At 44.4% G+C, this 27,864-nt stretch overlaps 1 protein-coding gene across 2 annotated transcripts; it reads right to left on the bottom strand.

The window, feature by feature from the left end:
* Window positions 1-213: 213 nt before the first annotated feature.
* Window positions 214-27,864, bottom strand: LOC101744743 (cadherin-87A). 2 transcript variants are annotated; one of them, XM_038018880.2, is made up of 25 exons: window positions 27,143-27,864; window positions 24,120-24,314; window positions 23,135-23,278; window positions 21,568-21,716; window positions 20,603-20,731; window positions 20,092-20,310; window positions 17,343-17,555; window positions 16,233-17,057; window positions 15,965-16,160; window positions 15,573-15,876; window positions 13,923-14,805; window positions 13,433-13,618; window positions 13,179-13,353; window positions 11,418-11,537; window positions 11,065-11,285; window positions 10,039-10,165; window positions 9,295-9,470; window positions 8,603-8,723; window positions 7,345-7,511; window positions 7,068-7,274; window positions 6,523-6,626; window positions 5,770-5,830; window positions 3,732-3,892; window positions 3,374-3,624; window positions 214-1,273 (listed from the first exon to the last, which is right to left on the bottom strand). In XM_038018880.2, exons 2-25 carry the CDS (start codon window positions 24,307-24,309, stop codon window positions 1,197-1,199), a joined length of 5,406 nt encoding a protein of 1,801 aa, XP_037874808.1. In that variant the 5' UTR covers window positions 24,310-24,314; window positions 27,143-27,864; the 3' UTR covers window positions 214-1,196. The 2 variants fall into 2 exon arrangements, with proteins under 2 accessions (XP_037874808.1, XP_037874810.1); XM_038018882.2 differs by having other exon boundaries at window positions 27,127-27,333.

The following is a 27,864-nucleotide window of genomic DNA, read 5'->3' as shown; positions in this document are numbered from 1 at the left end:
AAGTCCAGAGAGGGTTTAAAAGATAGATAAATATGAAAATGTTCGGAGTTACATAAGAATAATAATTTTGTTTTTTCTTTGACGTGTCCCCCGTCGGACGGATTCCTTTTGTTCGTTTTAAGTTTATTTTATACAAAGGCTTAGATCTTTTATTTATCGATTGAGGCACTACGAAGCCTGCCGGGTTAGCTAGCAATATTAAAAATAAACGTATTCTTAAAAAAAATATTTATTATATCTGGTAAATACTAATATATGTATGTACATTATTTCGTCATGACTTAGAATGTAATTTGTTAAATTTCAATAAACATATTATATCACATTGTTTTGTCGGAGTTTTGGACAGAAACATCGCCACCCAAAGTTATTCATTACAACTAGTACCTACTCGTTAACACTAACTATCAGAATCTCTACATCAATACGCATGTACGTTTGCGTATCTAATGTACCGTGCAAGTGCATAAATATAAATACATTAATATTTGTTAAATTTTCTCAGTCAGAGGACTCAGAGGAGTCTTAGGCTGCCTGTCCACTGGAGCGGAGCGAGGCAGCGGAGCGGAGCAACGGAGTAAGGCGGAGCGGAGTTGCGTACTGTGTCTGTTCACCGGAGCGGAGCGAGGGAGCGGAGCGGAGCGAAAAAGTAATGCGGTGCGGAGTTTAGTACCTAGGTGACGAGTCAGTTCACACTGCGGGCGCCCGCACCCGCGCTCGCTTCCCCGCTCCGCTGCCTCGCTCCGCTATACCACTCCGCTTACCGGTTTTGTATGAATTTTTAAACTAGCTCGCAACTCCTTGTCCACTAAAGAGCGGAGATTTTGTGCAGTCTTATTGATTAATATTTCTTCGTTTCTCCGCTTCACTGCCTCGCTCCGCTCCGGTGGACAGGCAACCTTAGTTACGCGTAGTTCGCGACGACAGCTCGCACAGTGCAGTGCTCTAGAGATATCGTACTAATTATGGCTGATCACAACGAACAATAAACTAGCGTAATTAAGGATTCAAACGTTTGATACAATTATATATATATTTGCTGATGTTCTGGCGAGGTCATTAGGTTATTTTGATTTCGAATATCGAAAGTTAACGCATCAACGTAGCTTAGGCGAAGAGACCCACGCGGGGAGAGTTTTGCTGGTGGTTGGTTGGTCGCATTAGTCCTGTCGAGAGTCCGGGGCGACCGCCGCGCGTCAGGACGAGTAGAGCGGCTCGCTGTAGAGGCGGCTCGGCGCAACCCCTACCAAGTCTTTGCGGGAACTTTTCTTTGCTGTACAGAGAACGATTCATTTTAGTCTTCATTTTTATTTATAATTTTTGGATCATGTTGTGAAACCTCACAACAATACACTTTTAAAATTATACCATGGACTTTCCAACAGGACTCTGCACCTGGTAAATAGGCATTAACTACCCAAGCCTGGCTTGAAATCAACGTTCCGGGATTTATAAGAGCTGAAGACTGGCCCTCATCTAGCCCTGACCTCAACTTTTTAGACTTCAAATTATGGACAGTTTTAGAGGACATGGGTTGTTCTAAACGATACGGCGACATTGAGTCTCTTAAAAATCTTTGGAGCAAGCAGTGGCGGAATTTCCCTTGGAAATCCATAGATTCGTGGCCAAACATATTAAAGGTAGCCATTTCAAATAGAATCTGTTTTTTATTTTTTGCTGAGACTTTAATACATATTATGTAGGCATAAATTTTAATAATATTATAAGACTTGAATGACTATGAGAAAGATACATGTTTTTGAGTGTTGCTCGGCTCCATGTTGTAATCCATACTGTAATGTGTGTGCGCATGCGATGTTGCCTCGCTCAGGATTCGATGAATCCAAACATGAAGAAACGTGTTGTGTAATATGAGGGGTTAATGTAGGCAGTTGCCGATTTGTACTGAAAAATTTAAATTTTTGTTTTTTATTTTATTTTTATTTATTTAATCAAATATCTGCCATTATTATCTATATCTTGCACTGGTGGTAGGACCTCTTGTACTGGTGGTAGGACCTCTTGTGAGTCCGCACGGGTAGGTACCACCGCCCCGCCTATTTCAGCCGTGAAGCAGTAATGCGTTTCGGTTTGAAGGGTGGGGCAGCCGTTGTGACAATACTGAGACCTTAGAACTATATCTCAAGGTGTGTGGTGCATTTCCGTTGTAGATGTCTGTGGGCTCCAGTAACCATTTAACACCAGGTGGGCTGTGAGCTCGTCCACACATCTAAGCAATAAAAAATAATAATATACATTGCTGCCATCTAATAGGAAGGTCATTTATGCCTTTGCGATAGAGCTCTGGTGATCTAGATTCTACAAACTGTGTGAAAGCATTTTGTACTGCCTCCTGAGAAGAAACCTTTTTATCACGTAGAAAATTGTCTAAATCACGAAAAAAATGGTAGTCCGTTGGAGCAAGGTCTGGCGAATACGAAGGGTGACGAATGGTATCTAATTGCAGTTCCTGTAGATTTAAAACGGTTTCTGGTGCTGTATGAGGTCTCACGTTATCATGGAGCAATAATAGCGAAGATCGATTAATGAGTCGGGGCTGTTTCACTGCAAGTTTTGCTATCATTGTTCGGAGTTCGGCGCAGCAGACATCTGCCGTTATTGCTTCACCAGCTCGGAGAAAGCTATAGTGAATAACACCATGCTGAGACCACCAAACAGTTCCCATCACCTTTTTATTGGTAAGCTTTGCTTTAGGACACTGTTGCGGCGTTGGAACTGAGGTCAGCCATTGCATTTTTCGCTTACGGTTATCGTAAAGAATCCACTTTTCATCACATGTCACAATTCCATCCAATATTTCATTTCTGTATCGATCCAACAAGGCAACACAAGTTTCAACACTCGTTTCTTACTGCAGATCAGTCAAACCATGAGGTACTTATTTTTCATACTTTTTAATTTGATTGATTTGACGCAAATGAGGCAATTGGTAAGGTAACGTTGAACCATGCCGCTAATTCCTGGGTAGCTTGGCTCGGATCGGCTTACACAATCTCTTTCAATTCAATGTTATTCACATGTGTGGACCGTCTTCCACGTGGTTCGTTCTTCAAATCAAAATATCCATCACGAAAGCGTTTAAACCAAAATCGCACGGTGCGTTCATTAGCAGTCCCCTCTTCAAACGAAACATTGATATTGCTAGCTGTTTCTGCAGCATTAGTTCCGCGTCATCGGAAAGTCGATTATCGAATGTTGCACATTTTTCAAAAGAAGAACCTCAAAGGAAACCATTTGAAAAAAGTTTCACTCAAAAATCTCAAACCATGTACCTATGTCCTATGTCAATTTGAAGTACCTATTACAATAAAACGGCAATTTCATAGTTTAACCCCTATTATGTAATACTGACCGGCATCGTGCATACAGCACAGCGTGACGGCGGTGAGGAGGGCGGCCAGGGGCAGCGCGGCGGCGAGGGCGAGGAGGGCGGTGTGCGCGGCGCGGGGCGGGGCGGGCGGCGGGCCGCAGCGCGTCACGTTGCGCACGGAGTACTGCTCCAGCACGCGGCGCACGTCCGCGTCCAGCGCGCGCAACGTCGCCAGCATCGCGCGCGCCGTCTGGGCGCTGCCCGTCTCCACCGAGCGCAGTTGGAAGCACGGCCTGCGGGCACACGTATCACACGTTACCGATTTAATGTGATGCGATGTGATTTGAATTCCGTTTTGCAGATGGACGCCACGTAGATAGTGTGCGAGAGCAGCACTAACCCGAGATGCGTGTGTGCGGCGGCATCGTGCAGATGCAGTTGGAGTCGAAGAGCTCGGGGTGCCAGCACTGCGTCCAGTGCAGCTTGCAGGTCGCCCAGCCTCCGCCGCGACCAGCCCGCGCCCTCCAGCCGCAGCAGCTCTCGCTCGCGAACCACTGTCACCTGCACGATACGAATCACATCGATGACGTCATAGAGTTTAACTATTCAAAACGAGTGAAAGCCTGCACAGCGCTGACGGTCGACCGATGTAGCGAACTAAACCGACTTGTGGAACTAAAATGTTAAGGCTTTAAACGGATGTTATCTTTATGCTATGTCGATATTATTATGCATAGGTGTTTGTTTATTGTGTAAGCAAGTTAGTAATTTGATTTACCGCGCACTGTTAGAACGATAATATTATGCTAATGCACTTGTATAACCACTTGTGCACCATAATGAAGTATTGTGGACTTCTTTAGGAAGCGAAGATACACTAGGAGTGGGTAATATCGGTTTTGCCGCGTATCGAATCGTATCTATATATCGAGTATCAATATCGGATATTGAATCTATATATTTTCTGAATCTATATATTGATGGATGCTAGTAGATTTTCTCGATTCATGATATTTGAGATTTGAAACGATACGCTGATATAATATCGTAGTAGATATAGATTTAAGTCAACGTTATACGGTTGGTTTTCTGATATCAATTTATAATATGATTTTAAAGTAATAAAAAGAACATGAAAATAAAAATATCAAAAAAACTTTCCTTCATGCTTTTATCAGGCTTAGGACTGGCTACATTATTTTCAGTTTTTAGTATTTTGTGTCTTAATTTAAAATTACAAAATATACCAAAAGAGTGTAGATTTCAAAAGTTTAATACAAACACAAGAAATAAACTCAATTATTTGGAATCAACTAAAAATAGAAAAATGTGTACTTTAAAAATCAAACACAAAAAACTTTTAAGTATTTATAAACACTTGTCCAAAAATTCTAGTTCAAGGTCAAAGCGCGTGAAATTAAATTCAACGATGCAAATAGGCTATACTGCATTCAAGTTAGGGTCGAAAATTGAAACTTCTTTCCTAAATTGTATCCTGCTGATACACTAAGAATAATCTATAGACATATAGACTTAAATATTATAAGGTTTACAATTGTATGGATAATGCCTGTTTCTGTTTCATTCATCACATGATATCCCTATCGTGCGCTCACTCACTCTGGCCGATTCGATACGAACCAAACGAATATTGCTGATATTCACGAATCGGTACGATATGCCGATGCGCATCACATCGAGCAATATCGTGTATCGGCTGATATCGATATATAGATTTCAATTCACGAATCGGTACGATATGGCGATGCGCACCACATCGAGCAATATCGTGTATCGGCTGATATCGATATATAGATTTCGTGCGGGGCGATATCGGATTCAACGATATTGCTGCGATATATAGATATTGAATCTATATACGATTTATATCACCCACTCCTAAGATACACCATCTACAGGATTAGGTAAAAAGACGACGCGGGTTGAGTGAATAGCACTATAGTTCGTTTGAGTTAAGAATGCTTTTTTTTCCTACCTATGCTGATAGCCTTGAGAGGCTATTTCAGCATAACCTTAACTAGTAGGTTAGCTCACGGGGCTCAAAGCTGAAGACGTTTCTAACACTAACCCTAGCAAGAGCTGTGCTTTGCAGAATCTACGACCGGATCGGAAACGCGACTCACTGAGAAGATCCGGCGAGAAACTTAGTGGGCTGTGTCTGTGGGTTAATTTACTCGTCGAACCTTTCGTCGCAAGCGAAGGGTTCGACGAGGACGGTGACCGGTGCTTGTGATATCTAAAAGCACCGTTAATGGATCAGGAGGATCCGTAATGACGTTTTTTGGGCGACGTCGACTGTTTACCATTCGGTTTACAGGATCGGGTATGTAATTTCCAGCGGCTACCACAAGAGGGTTCTCATGTCGTGCCGCCTTCTCAAAGTGTGTGGTGTGTGGTGTGTGGTTACCGCTACTGACCTCGACCCACACCTGTCCGCAACGATCGGCCTCGTCCGAATTACAAGCCAGGACCCGCAGCCTGAAACAAAGCCAACAGCAATGAATTCTTCAGAGGGCGTCTAAAGATGAAGAGGTGTGTTGGTGATAGTTTTAAAAATCTCGTGATAATTAAACGCTTTATGGATTTTATATACATATATGGAATATAAATATCTTAAAGATATAGATATTGTTTCAAAAGATTGTTTTTGTGAAATTCACGTTTTGACACTGAATGGTATGATGACGCTAAGCTTGCATCTATGTACGCGGGTTTGGAACAGCAACATCCGCAAGCCTGTGTGCCGGCCCTGTCTGCCCGCTCGAGGGAAATAATAGCATAAACAGCTTTTATAGAAAAACAAACAATAATGAGGAAAAAAATTAATTCGCCTATACATTTTCTAGAAACCATGTGATGCTTAATCTGTGAATGTAAGTTTGTAAATGATAAAAATGACTTTTTATGTGTAGATAGAGGTGCAATTAATGTCTTATTTTTAACTGCTCTAGATATTAAAGAGCTTGGAGTTAATTTCAACGTGACGCTTCTTGACAGACAGAGAGACAGACATACAGACGGACGGACCACAAAGTCATCTTTAAGGGTTCGCTTCCCTTTTGATGACTGGAAACCTAAAAATGTTAATTAGACAAGTTTTGCTTTATAAGTAGTCCTAACACATAGTATGTAGGTATTATAATGCTAAGCATCACCGACGACCCACTGACCTGAATATCCCGTCCGCGTAGTGAATGAGGTTTTGCACGATCTTCAGCTCTCCGGTCACGTTGTCCAGTGAAAATACATCACTAACATTGGACAACGACTTCTCCTGTGGAATTGATGACAGTACTTTTATAATAAATAACTTAACAATTAAATGTAATTCTAATTATTATTGATTTCAGATATGGGATATCAATAGTTATTAGGCGTCGTCCATACGGCGGGCCCTATTGCTAGGCGCGATGGCGCGATGGCGTGCCGAGCCCAGGCAGTGGGCGGGAGGGGAGGGGCGGGACAGGAAGATACTTGACGTTCGCAGTTCAGAATTTTCTTTTTAATCACTCTTTACATTCTTCTTTAATGAAATTAATCTAATCGGACCAGTAGTTTCTGAGATTGGCGCTTTCTAATATAAATAATAATAATTAATATAATATACTATAGATAAAATAATAACAATAAGTTGCAACAGTTTTTAGGTAATTTTATACCTTTTATAATTAGACCGTAGGCCTTGGCATTGTCTCGAGGAGTTGAATGAGATTACCTGAATAGGTGACTGAAAGGAGGCCGCGGCGAGGAGATAGCGGAGGGGGGCGGCCCCGGGGTCGGCGTCGGCGGCGCGCAGCGTCACCACCGCGGTGTGCGGCGCCACGTTCAGCCGCACGCCCACCGTCACGTTCCCGCCCACGAACTCGGGTATGTTGTCGTCCAAATCTTCCACCTTTATCAACACCTGGATATGCGACGGATCCTGGACACCACACATTGAATGAGACGTCGATATGATGGACCCTGCTTTGTGCAATCGTCGAACCACTCACCAGTCTGTTGTATGCGTCGGTGAGTGTCGGGGTGGTTCCGTGCTTGAAACATTTGAGGGTGATGAGCAGGCGGTCCAGCTGCTCCCGGTCGAGCCGCGCGGCCGCCACCAGCCGCGCCTCGTTGCTGGTGGTGCGCTCCGCCCGCACGGCGCCCAGCTCGTTGCCCGCTGACACACAACACTACACTCAGATTGCACTAGCGGCGGTGACTCGTACTGAGTCTGACTTCCATGTGCAGTTTTATAGATTTTTTGTCTTGTACTGGTTTGGGTGCATCAGTAAGTCAAATTTGAGTACAATATGAAACTCGACCTTGGCACAATAGATTATTCAGAAATTAGGTAAACTTTAATCCCTATTTTAATAAATGATAATACTTAAAGTAGGTACCTACGTCAGAAACAAAATGAAAAGTTTATACAGAAATTCCAAGTCCTGTAAAGTAGTCATTACACGAAAAAGAAATTGTATTTTTTTTGAGTACAGAGTACGTTGGCTGAAAGATCTCATCACATCGTGAATTCCACCCCCCAGCTGGAGACGTGAGGTTTAACTCTCAACTGTATAGTAGTATAGGTGGAAGAGGTTTGTAGGTTACACCGATACAGCAGCACCGATCGGTCCGTGTGCGCCGGGCGTCTTGTCCTCTACCACGAGGAGCTCCGTTTGTGTAAACTATTTTGAATTTTTATTGCTTAGATGGGTGGACGAACTCACGGCCCAACTGGTGTTAAGTGAATACCCACCCATCTTGAGATATGATCTCTAAGGTCTCAGTCAGTATAAATACACCGGCTGCCCTACCCTTCAAACCGAAACGCATTACTACTTCACGGCAGAAATAAGCAGGGCGGTGGTACCTACCCGTGCGGACTCACAAAAGTCCTACCACCAGTAAAAGAAAAGTAGAAAACCACCCAAGAAACCTCTTGAGAAATGTTTGTGCAGTATAGCAAATGATGAAGTCAGTGGTTACTCGATGACAGCGCGGTATGTGAACGGGATTTCTGGTCCAGGCCGACTCTTTTTTACATATATTTTGTGTATTTTTCAGGTGACTCGAATTTACTGATGTCTTTTGAACATCGTTTTTGACAACGACATAATTACTATACGTGTAATATGTATGTATATAATATGAATTATGTATGTTATACCTAAAATATTGAACAGACAACATTTAGCAAGTGTGATCTTAAATAAACAAAAACTATTGGTGTGTTCTGGTGTTAGTAGAAGAGAAGTAACGTTAACGTACATATGATGGCGTAGTCGATCGCTGCATTTTCTTCGATGTCTTCATCAATGGCTCGCAGCCTCCCGATTTCGGTACCGATTGGGACTTCCTCTTGCACCAACATCACCACTGGAGGGTCGTCCTGCATAATTCCATCTTGGATTAAAACAACGTAATATAATATTATTATGTGGTTCATATGCGCCACAAGCTAGGTCAATTTTCATCTGAGTTGTACTACCAACCGACATAGCGACCTTTCCACCCTTCGTACGCACGTGCGCCTCTACCAGTGATCGTGCCAACGAATGAGTTCGTAACAAGCAACACACACACCCGGCAGCCATATCGTATCATCGAGTACAAAAATATATTAAACCCATCCCTTGTGTAATTACGTTTGTGAGATATAAAATTGGTTTGTTGTATCTCGTTCTGTTACTTTGCTAATGATACAAATTTAAAAAGATACTGGATATATCTTTATAGTTGAGGACTATATTATATGACAGAAATAAAGAGGACCGTTCGGATTGTCGAAAATCCCGTATTCACCGATCGCTTGGAATTTTGAACGGACTCGGAGTGACTTCGGTTCCCTCCATGTTGCGTACTGGCTGTTCCATGGGGAGTGCTTTGAGGAATGGTTTGCGCACTGTCCGCCACCGGAGCACAATCAATCTAATTATTAGATATAAGCGGATGCTACTGACGAGGTTCCTGGCGAAGTGCGGCTTGTGGTCGTCGAGGTCGGCGACGGCGAGGCGCAGCAGCGCGGTGGCTCGCAGCGGCGGGCGGCCCGCGTCCTCGGCCACCACCACCAGCGCGTACTCGGCGCGCCGCTCGCGGTCCAGCGCGCCGCGCGTGCGCAGTACACCGGTCCGCCTCTCTGTCCACAGCGAGCACAGCGCCAACCAATTACTCGCACTGCTCACTCATGTGACTCGTATGTTACTTTACTTCGATGACTTTACATCAACGAGTTTTTGAAATTATCCTGTACCACTGGTATTCAGCAAGCGGGTCACAAAATCATTTGCATTTCCTATTTATTTTAAGACGTGTGCACCAGCTGCATTCCCGCCTGCTGTTCAGTAGAGACCGGAGTCCGTATACATCACAACGTGAATGTCGCCACGCCAGCAGTGATGCGTTTCGGTTTGAAGGATGAGGCAGCCGTTGTAACTATACTGAGACCTTAGAAATCATATCTCAAGGTGGGTGGCGGAATTTACGTTGTAGATGTCTATGGGCTCCGGTGACTACTTAACACCAGGTGGGTTGTGAGCTCGTTCACGTATCTATGAAATAAAAAATAAAAAAAATACACGATGTTATGCCTTCATTGTGGGAGTCGCTCATAAACATGCGTCAAGAACGCATATCCTTAGAAATGTAGCCTGTCTTGTAGTCTACCTTGAATGGCAATAGATAAGCAAACGAAACCGAAAGTTTACCGATGGTGAAGGCGGGAGTGAGGTCATCGCTCTGCTGGATGTAGTAGTGGAGCTGGCCGGAGGGCTGCGTGGGGTCGTCTGGGTCCGTCGCCACCACCTCGTACACCACAGTGCCCGGCGCTGTGTTCTGCGTAGGCATACCTATTTTAGCTTTAAGAGAAGTGTGTATGTGACTGGAGATCCTACTATGCTGTTTTAAGCCGAGTAGAATTTAACCGATGGTGCCCCCCATTGTAAAATAAACTGGGCTCATCATTACTTTATAACTGGACACTTTATAAGATAAAGAATATTTTGATTTTTTTACGTTGTGGTATAATAATATATAGGTATTTACGGGTGTTAAGTGAATACCAAGGTCCTACTGATCACACGCATACAGGAAGAGATTTTTACCATTGTTCCGTTCCGTAATAGTTTGTTGTAAACTATATAAGTTAATATTATAATAATTATTTTTTATTATGAATCATTTCTTTTTTTTTATTCTTTAAGTACGTAATGCGACACAATTTGGTTTATATGTATTATTATTTTTTATTTTTCTTGTACTGAGTCTACGACATATTGTGTGTATCGGTATGCACAATTTCCGTGGGAAATGGTTCTTCGGCGCGACACTAGCGCCACCACCTGCCCGCTGCCCGCTGCCCGCCTGTTAGCGCGCCAAAATAATAGAAGCAGAGTTTGTCACGCGAAGCCGCTGTCGCCGCATCGGTCTTCTTCTCTTCTATATCGTTCCCTCACTACTGAGGATCGCGACCACATGCGACTATTTAAATAGTGTGTAAAGTTTCCCCTTTCATATAAAAAAAAACTGGAAAATAGTGACAGCGACCTATGACTTTCTACAGTGAAGGATAGATGTACTGATTCTGCGGGCAATACTTATCCTTGACCAGGACCTTCGGACGTGGTTGCGGGACGATTCACGGTAAGTCGTCAGATCTAGGCCATATCCTAAACAACCATCAACATTAGCCTCGGAGTCTATCTCGCTTGGTAAAGTACGCGTGCGTAGCCTACCTCGTTGACGGTGAGTAGTTCTCCAGGAGCGGGCCGGATGAACCGCGGCACGCCATCGTTAGCGCTGACGTCACCGATGTAGACGGCAAGCGACGCGTCAGCCGCGTGTCCGCCGGCGTCCGTCGCGCCCACCAGCAGCCGGTACGGCGCCGTGCGGCCTCGCCCGGTCAGCGCGCCGCTTGTGTGAACCCACCCCGACCGCGGCTCGATGCTAAACAAGCCTGTGCACAGCACGATACATCCTCTGAGTTACTCCACTCCGCTCCACCCTAGTCCCAAACCCATCATCATTATTCAAATTATAACAAGCAACCAGATAACTGTAAGGATGCAAATAGTTTTGTTATGATAACCTGCAGCTTCCCCCTCGTCAAGGAATTCGTATCGGATCTCCCCCCCGAGCCCCTCGTCAGGGTCGGTGGCCGTCACGTTGATCACGCCCATTCCCACCGGCACGTTCTCGGGAACTACAGCTGCAATTAGCATTAAAATGGGAGAATAAAATTGTTATTTAAGTTACAATGTAAAAAAATGTGATAAAATAAAAAAAAAAAATTAATGAATGATGAGTGATGAATGAAGAATGAAGAATGAGCAAATATTTTTATTAATTTAATTATATACCTAGTCAGGTCATAAGTATTGTCACACAGTAAAAACTTTTCTTTTAGAATGCTGGCCACAAAAAAGTTTATTGAATTCGAATTTCGAATTGTTCATGAAAATAAAAATGTATACTTTTAGAATTTTACTCATTTTTAAATATGGAGTGGACGCTTAAAGAAGACCGTGTTGCAGTTATTGCGTTGCATCGTTGCGGTTACGCGCCAATTAAAATTTTTAACATACTGAAAAATTTGAATATAACCAAAAGATTCGTTTATCGTACCATCAAACGATACAATGAAGACTCTAGTGTAGATGACAGATCAAGAAGTGGTCGCCCTCGGTCTGTTAAGACTCCAGCAGTGATAAAAGCTGTGAAGGCGCGAATTCAAAGAAATCCCAAACGTATGCAGAAACTGTTGGCCCTTCAGATGGGGTTAAGCAGAACCACGGTGAAAAGGGTGTTAAATGAAGACTTAGGGCTTTGGGCATATAGAAGAAAAACAGGACATCGTTTGAATGCTCGTCTAATGGACCTGAGACTGAAGAGATGCCGCGCTTTGTTGAAGCGGTACGCGGGAAAAAAATATCGGAAAATTCTTTTTTCGGATGAAAAAATTTTTACCGTAGAAGAGAGCTACAACAAACAAAATAATAAGGTGTACGCACACAGTAGTGAAGAAGCGAGCAACCGTATTCCGCGTGTCCAACGAGGTCATTTTCCATCCTCGCTTATGGTATGGTTGGGAGTTTCTTATTGGGGCTTAACAGAGGTACATTTTTGTGAGAAAGGTGTAAAAACGAATGCAGTTGTGTATCAAAATACAGTCCTGACGAACCTTGTGGAACCTGTTTCTCATACCATGTTCAATAACAGGCACTGGGTATTCCAACAAGATTCGGCGCCAGCTCATAGAGCGAAGAGCACACAAGACTGGCTGGCGGCGCGTGAAATCGACTTCATCCGGCACGAAGACTGGCCCTCCTCCAGTCCAGATTTGAATCCGTTAGATTACAAGATATGGCAACACTTGGAGGAGAAGGCGTGCTCAAAGCCTCATCCCAATTTGGAGTCACTCAAGACATGCTTGATTAAGGCAGCCGCCGATATTGACATGGACCTCGTTCGTGCTGCGATAGACGACTGGCCGCGCAGATTGAAGGCCTGTATTCAAAATCACGGAGGTCATTTTGAATAAACTTTAGTGTCATAAGAATCTATGTTTTGTTAAGTTCATTTTGGTATATGAATGGTTACATAATGAATAAACTTGTTTCAATTATTTTACATTAAACATGTGACAAAATTTATGACCTGACTAGGTATATTAAAAAACTAAACAGCTAACGTATTTTATGTGCTGTTCGGTACCTACACACCGATATTGTTTTGATTGTTTGTATTTTTTCGTCAATGGGAGGCAGGATCAAGCACTTGAGCTTACTGTTAAAGATTCGGAGCGGTTACAAGTTGTAAGGCTCAGTGGGTTAGAGTCGAGACAAATTACCGGTGTAGAGGGACTTGTCGAAGGCGGGCGCGTTGTCGTCCACGTCGAGCACGTCTATGAGCAGCAGCGCGGCGGCCGTGCGGCGGAGGGCGCCTCCGCGCGGCACGTCACTCGCCTCCACCAGCACGCGCAGCACCGACTGCCGCTCCCGGTCCAGATGCTTGTCTGCGCCTATCTGTACTCAACAATACAATGCTTCACTCATGTAATGTACAGAGCTAATAGGACACAACAGAAGATTTGTGAGGATGTACCTGTATCGCTCCTGTGACGTTGTTGATGGTGAACAGCTCTGAATTCTCTCCGCGCAGTGCATACCGTATATCCGAATATCCCTCAAGTTTGTCTTGTTCAGTAAGAACGGCGTCTGCGTCATTTGCTTTCACCGACACGATATGTTCCGGATGCTTCACAGATTCAAGAACGCTCACTCTGTAAACCTAAAAATGTATACTTTCAGGGTACAATAAGTTATGAATAACGCTACCCTCAGTGTGTCACGATCAATAAGGGCGCACAGTGTGCAGTCGGGTCGTGTCGCCAGTACGCCGGAGTGCTGGTCCCACCGTGCGGGCCCCCAGTATATTCCCCCTACCCTGATACTGTACGAAGAAGTTGTCACGTGTGTTGTTTGTTACAAGAGAGGTTGCACACGGTGCAGATATCAACTAAAGTGGACTCCCGGAGCGAATTGCAGCATAGTGCTATCACATACTAAGTATACAACAAACAGAAATGATGTACCTCTTTCTCGAATATCGGTGGATTGTCGTTAATGTTGATGACTTCAATTACTATCTTAGCTTCACTGTGCCGGGCGCCGTCACTACTCGTGGCCTTCACGGTCAGTGTTAGGTTCGGGCTGGTGAGTTCCTCGTAGTCTAGGTGCTTAGTCAGAACCACTTGCCCCGTTAGAGGATCCACTTGAAGTAATTCCGTCTCTGAATTGATAACTTTGTAGTTGGACACCAGATGTCCCGAGACTGGGTCTTCAGCGGCGAGAACGAGCACGGTGCTCCCGATAGGTTGGTCTTCTTTAATTTTGTGATAAATCAAGGGCCGCGACGTACTCCAACCAGGATTCGTAAACTGGGGGTTTTTATCAGCATAAGGCTGTATGTAGATCGTGTGATCGATGGTGGCAAACTGTTTGTCTTTATCTATTTCGGCGTTGACGTCAATCACCTTTACGGTTAGAATAACTATGCTGGCTTGATTGTAGTCCAGAGTTCCGTTGACCCGGATTTCCCCGGTGTCCTCCTCGATGTGGAACAAGTTGGCGTAATCATAGGGTGAGTTTGGCTGTAACTGGACGCCAGCCTTAGAGAGCGCTCTCATCGGTTTCACAATACTGTACTTAAGTTTTGAACTGACATCAGTGTCGAACGCTACTATCTTAGCGACAACGTCACCGACTTTGGTCTTCTCAGAGATGTACGTGGAGGACTCCGTGAAATTGAACTTGGGCGGCTTATCGTTAACATCTTGTACGAGCACGAGCACCGTGGTGGTGGCGGTCTCCGGCAGGGGCGTGCCGCTGTCCACGGCCGACACCACGAGCTCGTAGCGCTCCGGACTCACGTCGCGGTCCAGGTTCGCGTCGCTCGATACGGTTATCAGTCCACTTCTAGAAATAAACGATTTTATGAATTATATTGTGTGTTAAACTGATTGGAATTCATTGAAGAGCTCACGCTCCCTTGTGTTAAGTCGGAGCTCTAACACGGTCGACATCACTCGTCGTTAGATTTGAGGTTCAAGTCTCAAGTATATTAAAATTACTGTTGTTATGCTGAGCGCAGCGGACAAATGTTGACTCCTAGCTCATCTGGCTGTTGACTACGCGTAATTTAGTTCCATCATCTATCAAAAATTTGAACGCGGAGTATTTGCTTTGGTTTGTTTGAAAAAAAAAATTAGACTATCCAACGCAATATTGATACATTAGAAAAGACAATTTTCAGAAACTTGAAAAAATATTTCTACAAGGAAATGGAATTTTTGACTTGACATGGATTTGAGAAATCAGTTAAACACGGGCTACTGGTGGTTTACATAGAAACCCAACTTCAATAAATAACCGAGTAATGTGGAGTGCGTCCGCCGCGCCCCTACCACTTGATTTTGAGTTAACGAACCGTTCTCGTCGATACTCTTCATTATTTTTGGTCCCTCGGTTACCGGCCTGGAGAGCTACTCTAATTATTATGTTTTCGCAATTATGCATCCGACATACTGATTAGTGGTTCATACAATACAACACCTCCCTTCATCTTCTACCTCCACACTTAAGAGAGGGACGACGTGACATCATTAAGGTTCCGGGTTTTCTTCATGCATCTCAAATAGAAAAATTGATCTTACCTAGAAAACTTAAAACGAATTCGAGCTTACTTTTCATGAATAACGAAGTTGTCTTTGGAGCCGGACACGATGGAGTACACGAGCAGCGCGTCGAGCCCGTCCGGGTCGCTGGCAGTCACCTTGGTCACGGTGTCACCCGGCTTTGCATTTTCTTTAATAGTTGCTTTGTAGTTCATAGGATTCAGATCAAACGAGTATTCATTAGTATTATCTAGAGTCTGATTGTTCCCGGTGTGTTTGTACAGATGATAGTTCCCTTTGAACGTAGGCCGTTGATTTCCCGGGACTCCGACTCTAATATAGACTCGAGTGTCGTTATGAAGGGCCGGTATGCCTGAAACATTGTGATTCAACATCATTAGATCTTATAAATATGTGGTGTCTTATTGGACTTTGTATGGCATCTAACTTATAAGGCCCACCGTAATCAGTTGCTCGAATAATAAGTTCATATTGTCCCCTCGGAGTGTCCATGCTATCTAACTTATCCACAATGCTGAGCTCTCCGGTGTCTTCATCTATTTCGAACGCCCTGCCTTTATTGTTAATGCTGTTATCAGATTCTATTGAATATTTAATGCGACCATTTCCTTGAGTCGGCCCATCGACGTCTATAGCCTGAAAATAAATTTGTGAGAAACTTCATCACGATGACACAACTAATAAAAAAGTGATACTTTAAAAACTTACTCGCAGAACGAGTTGTGGCTCGAAGCTGGTGGCGCCGTCTCTGATGGTCCTGGTGTACTCGGTTGCCTCAAATATAGGAGCATTGTCGTTGACATCTAACACATCGATGAAGATACTAGTGGATGAGCTTTTACCTCCGCCATCTTTAGCGAAAAGTGTTAGACTGTAACTCTTTTGTTTCTCATAGTCCAACTCTTGCTGGACATACAATCCACCTCTTTGCTTATCAGTATTGAATAGATTGGATCCGAAGCCAGTCAAAGTATACTCAAGTTCTCCGAATATACCGAAATCTTTGTCTGTCGCTGCAACGTCTCCTACCTTTGACCCAATGGTAGTATTTTCTAAAGTATCGAATTTATAAGTTGCCCGTTCGAAAACCGGAGCGTTATCATTGACATCTAAAAGTTTAATATTGACTCTAGCCGCCGAGAGCTCCACGTCATTCAGTGAACTCACTATGTCCAAACTGAACAACCTGCCTTCATCACTGTCTACGTCGTAGTCTAAGCGGGAAGAATCTGTTACTTTGATGGTGATTGGCGTTCGTCCTTCGCCGTGTTCCGTAGTCACGGCGAATACATCTCTCGAATTAAGCACGTCCCGCAACTTCAAGTCGTATTTACTGTTTTGTCCGATATCATCATCTTCAACGTAAATAGATAGTCCTGGTATGGGGCTGCCGTTTTCTATGTTTTCAGGTATTGAAATATCGAAGACATCTTTATTGAATCTCGGAGCGTGATCATCGACGTCCGTCACTATGATGGTGATCGAAGTCACCGTGTAGTCCGAGGGCACTTCGTTGTTTATTAGTTCGGTAGCCTGAGAAATCAATTAACGTTGTTTTGTATTTATATCACTGTATTGTTACGTCGGTAAGAGTAACGCCATTGTAGACTTGTTGTGTTGATTATAAAAGCGTAGTAGAGATTAAATGAAGACAATTAGTAATCGGTTCTACTCGAAGCGAAACAGCGAAGGGATCATCTGAAGCGAAGGCGGTTTTAAATAGAGATGTAATTTGTACTTCGGTGAGAGCTATATTTATTCAGAGCCCCAGCGCGTAACAGTATTTATGCTATACAAATAAACAAAAAAAAAACCCACCTTTATGAAGAAAGTATAGACTCCTCCGTTTTGTAAAACAGTTTCACTTTCTCTGTCGATTGGATTATCAGAAGTGACTAGTACACCGCGCCCTAGTGGCTTCTCGGGGACCAACTTGAAGTACCCTTCCGTATCACCCTCAATAGTTAAAAGAACTGCTCTCGGGTTGGCTGTGTCACCGTCTTTTGCTATTATTTCTAGTATACTGGTGTTCTATAAATAAATAAAGAAAGTCGTGTTTTTTTTTTTTTTTTTTTATGATTGAAGGATTACTGGTGGCCCGGAGGCCTTTCCAGTTTCACCAGGACAGGTGGGCGAGCAAAGGCTCAGCCAGGAGGGGTGGGATTTGCTAACAGCTACCCGAGCGCCTCCGAAGGAGACCTAACAGCTCAAGAGCAGCTGCTTCGCGAATGAATCTACTACCGGATCGGAATCGCGATCCGCTGAGAAGATCCGGCGAGAAACTCAGCGAGCTGATTCATGGGTTAGTTTACACGGCGAACTCTTTGTCGAGTTCGACGAGTACGGTTACCGGGGTCCCTAAGCCTGCTCCTAGTGTTAGAGCTGAAGGCGTCTAATGCAAAGGTTATTGGATCTGATGGATCCGTAAGGACGTGTCTAGGGCGTCGACGGTGACTGGCTCCTGCATGATCAGGATTCGGGGAGTAGTCAGCGGCGGCAACGATAAGGCGATTATCATGACGCATAGCCTTATCGAAGTACCGTTCCGACGCTGACTTCATGTATTTCTGTATAGATTCGAGGCCCAGGTCGTCGTTTAGGTCAACGTTCCTCACGAACCACGGAGCTCCGACGGCTAACCTGCAAAAGCGGGATTGTAGAGATTGGAGGGTGTCTATGTGTGTGCGGGCCGCGTGAGCGAACACCACACTCGCGTAAGTCATGACGGGCCTTATGCAAGTTTTGTAAAGTGTCACCTTGTTCCGAAGGGACATTTTACTCCGCTTACAGATCATGGGGTAAAGTCTACCAAGAATAAACGCGGCACGGTCACGGACTGATTTTATATGCGGGCGGAATGTCATCGATGCATCCAGGGTAACGCCCAGGTACTTGACCTTCCTGGCCCAGGGTATGGGTTGTCTAAAGAGAGTAATCGGGGGTGTGAGATTCCTCCTCCTAATCCGGGAGGAAATCCGTGTGGAGCTTCCCCTCTGAAATAGCACCGCAGTACTTTTCGCTGGGTCTATGCGCCATTTTCGGATCCACTGTCCTAGGGCTAGGGCTGCGCTCTGAAGCTTCTTCGCGATTAGGGACTTGTTTCTACTGGAATAGTAAACAGTCGTGTCGTCGGCGAATAAAGCTAAATGGGTCGGCGGCGACCGGGGAATATCGTTAACGAATAAGCTAAATAGGAGGGGTGATACAGAGCCTTGCGGGACTCCAGCTGTGAGAGGTCGTGGGGAGGAGCGGGTTCCCTCGGCTCGATATCAAAAAGAGCGGTTCGACAAGAAGTCCCGTATGATGAGCACGAGACTATCCGGCACGCCCATGTTGAATAGTTTGAAAATCAAACCGTTGTGCCAGACTTTGTCGAACGCTTTTGCGACGTCGAAGAAGAGAGCTCCCGTGTATAACGGTTTTGGTCGATTAAGCCCCACAAGAATGTGCTTCGTGAGGCGGTGCACCTGTTGAACGCATGAGTGATTTGTACGGAATCCGAATTGTTCATCGATGTGAATGCCCTTGGATGAGACGAAGTCTCTGAGGCGTTTGTAGAGCAGACGCTCATACAGTTATATCGGGCGGTAGCTTGTCGGATGATTTTTTGGTTTACCGGGTTTATGTATGCCGATAGCGTCCGCTTCTTTCCACACCGCGGGAAAGATACAGTTCGCCATAGCGGCATTGAAAATAGATGCCAACATCACGATGAGTTGGACGGGTAGAAGTTTAATAACGCGGTTGGATATACCGTCGGAACCGGGAGCCTTGCGAGGACGTAGGTCTTTGATCAAGTCTTTAACTTCCATCGGGGGAAAGTCTTGTTGTTGACGCGTGTCCTCTATGGAGCACACTCAGTAGCAGAGCGTGGTGTGATCCTCGTGAGCAAGTACCACCATCTTGTCGTATTTTAATGCAAGACGAAGTTCGCGAAGTTCTAGTTCAAGGCATGCGAAAGGCGCTATCCGACACGTGAAGACTGTGATTTCATGTTTCAAGGTAGGTAGCGGTATTCACGTTGTCTTGTCTATACGGTCGTTTATTTATAACAGTGAACGAGAGAGTAAATATAAAGCTGGAAACTAGCGCAAACGATATGTGATGATATGACTTCACCCAACGTAATCTAAAATAATATTTTAATCATACGTACGAACTGTTATGATACCCTCTGGTTCCTAGCTTTCTTTCATCATCACCTTTCCCGAATAGCATCATCAGTTATGATCCTTTATTAGAGAACAATCCCCTCCCTATCCAGTCAGTCCTATTCCTAATTCCACACGGCACGGTTGCCGTCATTAATCGTCGTGAAATCTTTATATATTCATTTCGTCAATAAAATCTTTTTTAAAAAGATATTTTTTCAATTCCGTATAACAGAACGTAATTTCTAATGGACATTACGGCGTCAATACATTTGGCGTGTTAGATTTTGTTCGTTCGTGCTTGCACGTAAAATGGTTGGCACATCATTTGCTCTGATCGCACCACGACATAGTCGCAAGATTGTCAAAGAAGTCAAAAGCTGGCGGGCTTGTGGAGTAGAGAGTAGCACAATTACTGTGGGCGTGTTCTCTGGCACGGTGGCGGAGTAGGGCGCGTTGAGGAAGACGGGCGGCTGGTCCTGCTCGTCCCGCACGGCGACGGCGACGCTGGCGGCGGCGCGCAGCGGGGACTCGGACGCGTCGGCGGCCTGCAGCGTCACCACGTACGCCGACCTGCGCTCGTAGTCCAGCGCGGCGTCCACGAACAGCCGCACCTCGTACTCGCTCGACGATAACTGCGCGACGTTGCTAATTAGAACCGGCCCGCTTACAGCTTCGCTTGACTATTGGCATCATCAACTATTATCCTGAATTAATTGTACGGTCACTGACAGTGTCACGGCATTTTTAATCCGGTCGTTCAGGAAACAGATCAGTCATTGGTAACTGGTAAAAGCGCAATTCTGTCTGCAGTGTGTGTTTTGGAATGTAACAATATACATATTATTGTTGGTTCCCGTGCAGGAGTTGTTTTCCCACATTCAACCATAACGATAAGTTTATTTCCGTGAACATGCAGCAGCTCACCACGACAGTCTCGACCCTGAAGGTGGCGCACGCCTCAGCGTCGCTGCCCTTCTCCCGGGTGGAACACGTCACCAGGAGATTTGCGTTTAGTCCGGCGTCTCGGTCTGTTACTAGTATTTTTGGATTTATCTGAAAATAATTTAATCATTTGTAATTTGTAAAAAAAAAGCAGGTTTATTAACATCGAGATTATATTATCATAATATCTCGATGTATATTAATTATAAATATTCAATAAGTGATTCTAGACGGAATGACATAATACAATCCCAATAAAACTTATAATACAGGGCAGTCAGGTATAATTTGGTAGGCAGCGGCCTGGCTCTGCCCCTGGCATTGCTGAGGTCCATAGGCGACGGTAACCACTCACCGTCAGGTGGGCTGTATGAACGTCTGCCTACAAGGGCAATAAAAAAAAAAGTCGAAAAGCTGTTTTCTATTTTGGCGCGCAGTTTGAGTTCCATCTGTTATTCAGATTAAATTTAGTTCTATTTGTAGTTATATTATGTTTACTGTGCATTGCTAATTTTATACTGGGCAAAAACATTGAACAAAAAGTTTGTCTTAAATTTTCCATCGCCAATGGAATTTCGTGTTTGGACTCACCGACAATGTTACAGAAAGCTTACGGTGAATGGACTTTATCAAACATTCGTACTGATGAGCTGTACAAAGTGCTCAAAAGCGGTCATGATGTGATGAAAGATTGTCTTCCGCACCTCACCACCCGTCTCAAGACATGAGGTCTATGTCTCAATTGCATACTATGTATAATGACTGTCCTGCTTTTTAAATTGGACAGCATTACTGCCTAGTGGCAGAACTAGGCCGGATGGTGGTACCTCCCAGTACGGGCTCTCAAGACACCTGACTCCGTGTTGCCGTCACAACAGTAACGCGGCGGGGTGGGTCTATGACATCCAGAAGATCCCATATGATTCGTGACTGGTGATGGAGCAGACCTGGAGCTCTGCCCCCACCGGGGCCGCCTCGCTGATGTTCACTATGTAGGGCCGATTGAGGAAGACGGGCGGGTTATCGTTGACGTCGGTGACCGGGATCACGCGCCTCAGAGACACGGTGTTCGGCTCCGATGACTCCCTGGCCTCGTCTGATCACGCACAACAACACAACAGATTATACTAAGTATAGAGAAATACATGTAAGTCTGTACAACACCGCTGTAGATGTTCAAGGTAAATGTGTCTTTCTTTTTCTATTTTCTGATCTACTTTGAGACTTTTTTTTTTTTTTATTGCTTAGATGTGTGGACGAGCTCACAGCCCACCTGGTGTTAAGTGGTTACTGGAGCCCATATACATCTACAACGTAAATGCGCCACACACCTTGAGATATAGTTCTAAGGTCTCAGTATAGTCACAACGGCTGCCCCACCCTTCAAACCGAAACGCATTACTGCTTCACGGCAGAAATAGGCGGGGCGGTGGTACCTACCCGTGCGGACTCACAAGAGGTCCTACCACCAGTAATTACGCAAATTATAATTTTGCGGGTTGAAACATGGGGACGCTTCGACAGAGAAATAGTCGAAAAGACGGTATATTGTGCCTCATTATTAAAAGTAAAGTCAAAGCGCTTTTATTCTGGTAAGCCATCGCAGGCACTTACAAATCGTCGCAACCTTATCACCGATTAGCAAATCATTTTCACCATGGAGAAGAATGTCAAGAAACTCAGGGCTTTCTTTTTTACAATATGCTTATGTACATCAGTACATAAAAAAAGAATTCTATAAAATAAACATGATTAGGACTAGAACAGAGGCCTACAGGTGCATTACTTAGCACTGACCAACCATCTTTTTTTATGATTGAAAGAGTAATGGTGGCCCGGAAGGCTTTCCAGGGCAGGTGGGCGAGCAAAGGCTCATCCAGGAAGACCAACCATCTTTTCAGTGTTGCTGATGCGTGGGGAGAGCCCCGCGTCTTGAGACAACATTCGCGCCTGAGTGTTAAGCCTTTGCCGTTAAGGTACTTTTAGTTATTATTTTAATAATTTTAAAGCGGAGATTCAAAATAGCCCCTAGGATTTTGTTATAATAAATTATGCACTAGTCAAGGAACGAGCTAATTACTTTCTGCAGGCCTTTCTATATGAGCTAAACAAGTTTACTTTTATTTCTAGTGTTCTTCGAAGGCATGTCACTGCAATCATAAAATATGTATAAGGCAAAATTCTGAACGACGTAGATGATACTAGTAAAAATATAATATTTTGTGGTGCAACTGTGGGCGTGCCGACATCTTTATTCATCCGGCGTAGTGAATCTCGATTTTTACATTATACGTTACTCGCATAGTCCTCTTTTGCAAGATAAACAAAAGACAAAATGCTGTGGAAATAACCAAATTAGACAAGTCCTGAAATTCCCACGGCAACACGATCAATATCATTTAAATATAGAAGCTGGATGCTCCCTTCGCGACTTCCTACTGAATATAACTTATACTCTAAGCATATTATTATAGTAAATAAGAAATGTGCACATAGTGCACTAACGGCACTGACCAGTGATGCTGATGATGACCTCGAGCTGGTCCAGCTCCTCACGGTCGAGGCTCCGCACGAGGGTCACCACGCCACTCAGTGCGTCCACCGACAAGTGTTGCCCAGATATCGAGTACCGTAGTTGATCGTTCTCCGGATCGATGCCTGCGGTTGCATACACTTGTTAACAAAACTTTTTCTCTTAAAGCAATAATTATGTATCCCAACAAATACCTTAATTCATGCAGCTATAGTACACCTACTCTTTAGCATACCTATCCGCTTTCATAGTCACTATAACATGAATACCCCATTCACAGACATGAGGTTGATGTCTCCAGTAATGCCCTGTTTTCGCAGAGTAGCGCCGGCTTCTCGTCGTGAAGACAGGACCGGACCTGTCGCTGCCAACCAGTCACCGTCCTTGCCGAATCCGTCCCTTGCGACGAAGGGCCCAACGAGTAAACTAACCCATGGACACCCTCCACTGAGTTTCTCGCCGGATCTTCTCAGTAGGTCACGTTTCCGATCCGGTGGTAGATTCTGCGAGGCACTGCTCTTGCTAGACCAGTGCTAGCAACGGCGGCGGAGCGGAAGAGGGAGAGCCCTTCTTCCCTCTCGACAGCATGCCGTCCGACCCCTAAGAGGCAGTTTCTTCTCTGTGATGGTCAGGGGTAACTTGAGGGGGTTTGGGCTGTGCGGCGCGCTGCCGCATCACGGAAACCAGCATCGTTGGTCGTCGACGATCACCTCCCTCACTGGGGGAAGCTCCTTACTCTGCACGAGTTATAGCCCCGCGTGGAGATCAGACGTGAGGTAAAAGATTTCTAAGGGATTCATTTGGTAGGTAAGGCCCAAAAGAGATCTTTGGGCCCGCGGTCTGCTCCGAACATCTGTAGACGTTAAAATACACATACCCCGAAAATCCTCTAAGCGTAGAAGCCACGCGTGAGGTTCGGCCCCTTGTCGGAAAAAATCAGAAAAGGGTTAATTAAATATTGGTTACCTTTGAGTTGATAAACGGGAGTCCCGACCGGCGTGTCCTCTGCGAGCGTGAAGTGAGACATGTCCCCGACTTGCGGCACGAAGTGAGGCGCGCGGTTCACGTGCTGTGCCGTGACGTGATGCAGCACGGCAAGCAGCAGCAGGGGTACGGGCCAGCTGTCCGCCCCTCGCCGCGGCAGGATCTCTGCCATTTCCTCTGAAAACATACGACTACAATTGTACATTATTACTGTTAGCTTCACATATTAACACCGTGAGGTGATCCTACATGGCTGATGTGCCGGAAATATTCCCAGCGTATCCCGTTAAAATAAAATAAACATCGTATGAAGTTTCCTGTTTATGTACAATAGTTGTCATCAAATATACAATATAAACGCATATAATGGTCGATAAATGCATTTGCCAAAGCACTAAAGGAATGTAATTTTAACATAGGTAATTGTATTCATTTTTATTAAATGTCACATACAATCTAAATATAGTTAATAATGTCAACCAAATAGTGCACGGGCCATCATCTACTGCCAGCTAGGTAGGCACATAGATCATACACATACAGTCAGGTACGAGTACGAGTGTATGGTCGCACACCGCCACTACTCGTATTAGCAATAATTAACATGATTAATAGTTTAGTTTATTCTATGTTATTATTTATTTGTTATTAGTAATATGAAGCTGTTATTCTACCATAATTCATATTTAGTACACACTGTTTTGATGTGAAATTGTTCAGAAGATGTTTAATGTTTAATTTATTGTTTAAAAACATAAATGATTGTCAAAATACTCAAATAATAATAAAGCATATTATATATTAATAATAAATTATGTTATAATTAACATTAATACTTTGACTAAGTATTGCAATTGCTTATGCAAATCATGTTGTTGACGCCATCTATTATTTGGCTTTAATTTTACTGCCTTATAAATCACTTCTTTAGGAAACTAAAAAAATGTTAAGCACTTTGAGAATCTTTCAAATAAATTCTAAAACGATTTAAATTCCGCGTTCCGATACTCCTGCACTACAGTAAGAGCGCTGGCTGTCGGTCGGGGCGGCCACAGAAATGACACTCATCCTGTCGCGTGTCGTGTCCGGGCGGCCGGGGCAAGCAGACATTACGACGACTAATAAGTACTAATACGTACAATTACTGTGGTTTGATTGTAAATTGTAGTGTCACAGCGCTGTGATGCGCTGGGCTCACCGAGACCAGTCACAGTTGGAATATCGGGAACACGTAGCTCTTAGCAGGCCAACTCACAACCTTCTCACTGCAGAGGTATCACAAGATTCCGAACGACATCATATCGTGATATTAATCGAAATCGAAGTTTCATTGAATTGGGATAACTGATGTCGTCCTACTCTTTAGCACTGCTGGTGTCCATGGACGACGGTACCCACTCACCATCAGGTTGGCCGTATAATCGACTTGTAGGCACAAAGGAAATAAAAGAAAAAGAAACAACAATACAATAACACAACAACAACAACAATATGGCGACAAGTTTAAAGTGCAACGCTATCCTGTACACAGTGGTGGTGTGTTTAACACTTGTCAACTTTCGTTCGAGTTGAATGTTTCTGTTATGACCATTAGTACAGTTTGCTCCATGATGACGTCACACGGAAATTGTTTGTACGAGTTTACGATCCAGCTCTCTCGAGCCGCGCAAGAACAGTGTTATTGTTTGCCGGGACAGTTAGGAGGTCAGCGTCTTGAAGAACAACGCTATTCACTGCTGACGTTCGAGGCGTTGACTGGTATTCATAGTATGTACCTACTTACTTATCGGTCTCGGTACAAATTGTGAAGACGAAACCTCAAGTCAAACACTACACTACTTGTAAAGTGTGATCTATGCATTCGGCATTGAGTCAGTGAGCCGCACGGGACGAGCCGTGAGAAATGTGATAATTGAACTCACCCCACACCCACCACACCACGCCTGCAGATACAACTCACAACTTACATTATTTTGTGAATATTCAGTTATGCAAGTGCTTTTATACATCTGCTGAGGTTTAACTGAGAATGTAAAGCTAAAGATAAGTTATGTAGAGCTCCCTTCTATACACGTGTAGCTATCATAATTGATGTGAATAAATACATCATTCCATCGTGATTATTGTGAGCCAGTGAGCTTATGAGTTTCTATATTTAGACTTGGTCGCTCATGATCATGTGGGTTCATCATTTTGCCATGTGAAACTTTCAAACGATATTATTTCGGAAATAATTTTATTTTTGTGCACAAAATGTGACGCATCATGAATAACGTACAAAGGTCTAGCTGGATGACAAATAGACTGATCCGAATAAAATCTATGAAGACTAAATCGCACTAGAGAGACTGTGTAGTAGACACGCAAGGGTCCACGATGGAGGACGTGGCTGCCGTCTGCCTCTGCTCGTGCGGCAGCGGGGCATGCGCCTGATGTCCATGGACGTGTCATTATCATTCACTTCAACGACGAAACAAATGGGGACCATACTCGAGGCTCGTGGGAATCAGTCAGGTTGTGGACAATGAACCGACGCCGTCGTGCCCTAGTTGTAGAGTTCGTGGGAGACTATATGAATTGCTAACTAGTTCAGAACAGAACCCGGAACTGAAGACAAACTACAAGAACGCAACTATAACAATTTATCGCTTATGTAACCAAAATGTGCATGTTACTATGCACACGCTGACTCACTCAATAACTGGCATTTTTATTATAATTGTTAGAACAATAGTCATCGGCCGGGGTCTAACATAGTAAAGCATATTGTGTGTCACACATATTAGTACAATGTCCAGTCTCTTCTCTCGTTGGCTTGTCGTGCTCGAACGTTGCAGGCAAGCACAGCACAGTCTCGCAGTGTGACTGTGTGACCTTGATGCCCCGTGCGCGTGCCAACATGCATCTTGTGGTCCGTACTCCGCACGACAATACGTCGTGACGCCTCCATCTCACTGTCAACTTACAGTTATCAAAACCAGCTACATACCTTATGTATTACTTACATTCCTCGATGTACACTCGCGCACAGAGCACGCACCGCTGACACGGTTCTCACTCGAATGTTATACGTCCCACTCAACCTTTTACATATACTTTATTTCTATTTATTATTATTTTTGCAAATTTAATTAACGCTTAATAAACAAACATGACGTTAGAGGTATCACTCCGCCAACTTTGAAATGAAGAAACTGTCAAAAACTTGCAGCACCGGTATGCTGTGTTGGATTCGTACAACTTATTTCTGTCTCGCTTCAACACTCACAGAAACGCCGCGTCAGAGCGAGGCTGTAGATCGGTGATAGGTCTGTCTGCTAACAACTGCAGATAGAGTCTTTTTGCAGGTAAAAGTAACGGGTTTTCTTTAAACGCGTGAGATGAGACGACACGCGTAAGGTGAATGGTGTTAGAAAAAGAGGTCCAATGTTCGCGCTCATAACAGAGCAGCGGCGGGTCGGAAGGTTGTTGTTGTGAAATTGTAGCGAACAGCGAGGTGGGGGCAGACCTCACGTCGGGTCTCGCGCGTATCCACCGGCATCACACGCACCGCGCGCTGAAGTAGGTCGACACGTCAGACGCCTCGTGCTGACGAGCGGCGCCGGGCGGCAGGCGACCTGGCGGCCCTCAGACAACTATTACTGGCCGATGATGGTGACGCAGTCCGCGGCGGAACTACCGATCGGACTTCATTTCTATTAACTGTCTATACTATTAAATTACAAAT

Source organism: Bombyx mori, chromosome 22 (genome assembly GCF_030269925.1).
Source record: "Bombyx mori chromosome 22, ASM3026992v2".
NCBI lineage: Eukaryota > Metazoa > Arthropoda > Insecta > Lepidoptera > Bombycidae > Bombyx > Bombyx mori.
This window is presented reverse-complemented; position numbering and strand designations above follow the sequence as displayed.